The 4,436-nt window shown below is 46.4% G+C and overlaps 1 protein-coding gene across 1 annotated transcript; it reads right to left on the reverse strand.

Annotated features, from left to right (window-relative positions):
• Positions 1-3,485: 3,485 nt before the first annotated feature.
• Positions 3,486-3,911, reverse strand: LOC126508855 (40S ribosomal protein S25-like). The gene has a single exon (XM_050154315.1). The coding sequence runs from the start codon at positions 3,881-3,883 to the stop codon at positions 3,506-3,508; it is 378 nt and encodes a 125-aa protein (XP_050010272.1). The 5' UTR covers positions 3,884-3,911; the 3' UTR covers positions 3,486-3,505.
• Between the last annotated feature and the right edge of the window lie 525 nt (positions 3,912-4,436).

Below are 4,436 nucleotides of genomic sequence, written 5' to 3' on the forward strand. Positions count from 1 at the left end.
GAGAAAATGGCTCATGTCCTGTTCACAGAGGCATGTCTGAAGAGGCAAAAGCTGTGAGGTGTGAGCTGACATTGGTGGCTTGATTGCTACCCAGGGCCATGGTGATGTCTGGGCCTGGGATGCTGCCATGGCCCATGTCTGGGTTCATGGCCCTTCCGCAACTATGGTCTCTGTTGATGTCTATGGCTTCTGATACGACCAAAGGCCAAAGATAGGTCTGTACAGAGTTGGCCCTGCTCCCTTACTGGCTGTAACACTAAGGAGAATTGGTCCTGTCCCATCCCCCATCCCCACCACTGACTGAAGCACACAGGAGAGAAGGTCCTACACATCATCTATGCAGCACAACAGAGCTGATTGTTTGCAGGGGCAGGGCAAGCTGGCCCTGAGGGTGTAGAAATGGGAGAGCAGGTGGCGCTTGCCATGTAGTGAGGGACCTAACCCAACCCCTCACCAACTGCAGCAGGTGAGGGACCTAACCCAACCCCTCACCAACTGCAGCAGGTGAGGGACCTAACCCAACCCCTCACCAACTGCAGCAGGTGAGGGACCTAACCCAACCCCTCACCAACTGCAGCAGGTGAGGGACCTAACCCAACCCCTCACCAACTGCAGCAGTTGGGGGACCTGACCCAACCCCTCACCAACTTCAGGACTAATGAGAACCGGCCCTGTGACTGGCTTTGGCACCACAATAGAACTGACCCTGTAGACAGGGCCATGGGTGAGCCAGCCTTGAGAGTGTGAAAGGGCGTAGCTGGTACTGTCTCATTTGCCTGTGGTGTGGTGGTGGGGACAAGGGAAAGATGCCTTCTTTCCTCACCCCTGCTGCCTCCAGCTGGTGAGGGAGATGACCCTCCCCTTTACCAGCTACAACATTCAAGAAAGCAGGTCCTGCACCTCATCTAGCCAGAATAGCAGAGCTGACTCTGTTGACAGGGTCGTGGTCAGCCTGTCTAAGAATGTGACCATGAGATATCTGACCACATTATATGGTGGCATGGGAGGAGGAGAGATGCCCCATACACTCTATACCTGAGACAGGTGGGAGAGCTGGCCGTGAGGTCATAAGAGTGGGAGAGCTGCCCCTGCCCCTCATCAGCTGCGGTACTTGGGAGGGTGGACCCTGAACCTTGCCTGGTCAATACAGTAGAGCTGTTGCTACACCCTGATGGTATAAGTGTGGGAAAGCTGACCCTGAGGCCTTAAAAGTAAGAGAACTGGCCCTGCCCCTTGCTCATCGCTACAAGGGTGAACTCACCACCAGGGCAACGCTGGAATGTTGTGAAGATAGAGGAGAGCCAGTGAACTAATAAACCCTGCAATTACCCAGGCTCAGAGCCAGGGGGATGAGTTGGCCCACCCCAACATCCACCCCATCAATGATATCCTAGAGTGCGTGAAGAGACCAGCTCTGTAGACTCAAAAGCTGCAGGATCTCCATGACACAGGGCAACAACAGGATATACAAAAGGAGTCTCAGTGATAACTCAGCGTCGTGGGGACCCAGCATCGATAGTGTATCAGAACTCAGAGAGGCTTCGAACCAGACCAATGACTCATTGCAATGAACACTTACAAGTAAAGGTGTGTGGACAAAAGGTTTTACTATATGACTTCCTGTGTCCCACTATAACTTCCATGGTGTGATTAATTTTTCCCTTTTGTTTTTTTTTTCTCTTAAATTTTATTGTATTTTATTTGGGGACGTGGTTGCAAGGGTAGAGGGTGCCTACAGTGGGACAGGGAAATCATTATACACTCTCAAGGTCATTGAGGGAATGACGTGCGTGACTTCTCCCGTACCTGGTGTGACAAACCAGAATTACTTTTGGTATGGCATAGTGCTGGCTCTAGTCTGAGAGGGTGTGTCAGTTAGGCGTTGTGGTATGACAAACCTGTCAAAAACTCAGCAGTAGATTAAAAGATAAAATATTTAAGACATATTGGGAGTATGCATGTGGAAGAGCTTGCCAACGAGTTTCCTTTTCAGCGGAATTACCTTGCCCAGAATGTTGGCAGTGCCAGTGGGTGCAGGATTGCTCTAGTAAGAAGCTCCACAAGCATTTTCATACCACACTTTCCCAGAGGGACTGTCTTCTGTCTTCTGGGTGTGGTTATAATGTGACTGTGCTCAAAAACCCTTCCAAAATAGCGAGGTCATGTGGGTGAGCTTAGCCAGGTAGTAGGCTAGGCAACTGGAGGTACAAAATGCATCAGCTGTGCTCTTGAGTGAATTGTCGTAGGTTTTGTGGTTTATGCCCATCAAAAGACATGGGGGTCTGTAGAGCAAGAAGGTAGAGACGTTCTTTTAGCCTCAGTCTTCAAGTGAGCTCTGAAATTCTTCATGGTAGTGAAGACAATGGTAGAATAGACACCAGGCTCTGTTCCAGTATCAAATTATTTTATATAGATGGGATCCAGCTCCTATAAGAAGGATATGAACTTCACATTGAAAACAAGGTTTTGTAAACAGACTGTTTGTTCATTTCCTGGTCACCTAGACCCAAATAATCATACAGAAACTACATTAATTGCAATACTGTTTGCCTATTAGCTCAGGGTTCTTATTAACTAATTCTTACTTCTTAAATTAATCCATTTCTACTAATTTATATTTTTTCACAAGGCTCATGGTTTGTTACCTCTTGCTTCTTGAGCTGTTACATGGTGCCTGCCTCCTTTGGCAGCTACACGGAGTCTCCCCGACTCTGCCTGCTCTCTCTATAAATGGCTTTGCTCTGCTCAGCCATTGGCCAAAACACAAGCTTTATATATAAAACTGTAAACCTTTGCCAGGTGGTAGTGGTACACACCTTTAATCCTAGTACTCAGGAGTCAGAGGCAGGCAAATCTCTGTGAGTTTGAGGTCAGCCTGGTCTACAAGAGCTAGTTCCAAGACAGGCTCTAAAGCTACAGAGAAATCCTGTCTTGAAAAAACCAACCAACCAACCAACCAACCAACCAACCAACCAACCAACCAGCCAACCAGCCAACCAACCAACAAATCCCTTCAAAATCAGTAGGCCTGTTTGGGATACTTAAGAGATATGTCACTGGAGAAAATGTGTCACTAGGGATGGGTTTGAGATTTTAAAAGGCATGTGCTGTGTCCAGGGCTCTCTCTCTCCTTCTCCCTCTCTGTTTTCTATTTGTGGTTCAAGATGTGAACTCTTAGCATCCAGCTCCAGTGGTTATGTCAACCACCTGCTGCTGTTCTGCCCCTTGTTAAAGACCCTAACCCTCTGCAATTGCAAGCTCCAAACAAACTTGCTTCTCTATGTTGTTTTGTCATGGTGTTTAACATGGCAATAGGAAAGTTAGCTAACTACATGTGTTGTAGGAGACCACTTGTTTCTTCCTGCTGCTCAGTCATGAAATAACCATATAAAACTGTATTAATTAAACCACTGCTTGGTCTATTAGCTCTAACTTCCTATTGGCTAGCTCTTTTTTTTATTTAATAAAGTTTTATTTTTCCAAATGTACAGCTGATTGAACCTGTTCATGCATCTTCACCAGCAGCTGGGGCATCTCCACCCTTTGTGTTTCTGGTGTAAATTACTTGGGCTCTGTGCTTTGAAACCAGCTTGATAAGCCCTTTACTAAGGAGCTCCTGAAGAGCTGCCCTGGCCAAGGAACCGCAAATCTTCAGTCTCTCAGAGACCATGGCTGGAGTAATAAGTTTATAGTTGGGCACTTCCTTACAGAGTTTGTCGTATGTAGCCTTGTCAAACAGGACTAGATTGTTGAGTTTGTCCCGAACTTTGCCTTTGGACCACTTCTTCTTTTTGGCCTTGCCACCCGACTTATTTACTGGGTCTTTGTCTTTTTTGGCCGACTTTCCGGCATCTTTCTTCTTCTTGTCATCCTTGGGCGGCATGATGAAGTTTGGAGAGTGGCGACGACCACTGCAGCCTTCCTAAGATGTCAGGGAAAAAAAAAACTTGGCTAGCTCTTATATCTTAATTTAACCCATTTCTATTAATCTGTGTATCACCATATGGCTGTGGCTTATTAGTAAGGTTCTGTCCAGTGTCTGTCTCTGGTGGGGCTACATGGCTTCTCCTGACTCTGCCTTCTTTCCCTAGCATTGAGCTTAGTCCCCCCCAACACTTCTGTTCTTCCCTGCTATAGGCCCAAAACAGTTTCTTTATTAACCAATGGTAATCACAGCATACAGAGTGGAATCCCACATCACACAGTGCTTGTTGAACTTAATTCTCTGCACTTACATTGAGCTAAACATTTTTATCCACTTGAAACATCCACTTAATAGGTGGCAGAAGCAGGATTTAGACCAGGTTGGTTAGATGCAAAAGTTATACATTTTTATCAGCTACTTAATTTCTAGGAAGCAAGCCAATTAAATGAATCGTGGGTGTTAGTTTAATTAGGAAGAAACACAGGACATAGCTTAAATGTGTTGGTACCTC

The sequence above is a fragment of the Alexandromys fortis genome, unplaced genomic scaffold (assembly GCF_014885135.2).
Source record: "Alexandromys fortis isolate MF-2015 unplaced genomic scaffold, M_Fortis_MF-2015_v1.1 scaffold_40, whole genome shotgun sequence".
Taxonomy (NCBI): Eukaryota; Metazoa; Chordata; class Mammalia; order Rodentia; family Cricetidae; genus Alexandromys; species Alexandromys fortis.

Bases quoted from the DNA above. Each gene is read 5' to 3' on its own strand.
- LOC126508855 (XM_050154315.1), bottom strand. From the start codon at position 3,883: ATGCCGCCCAAGGATGACAAGAAGAAGAAAGATGCCGGAAAGTCGGCC.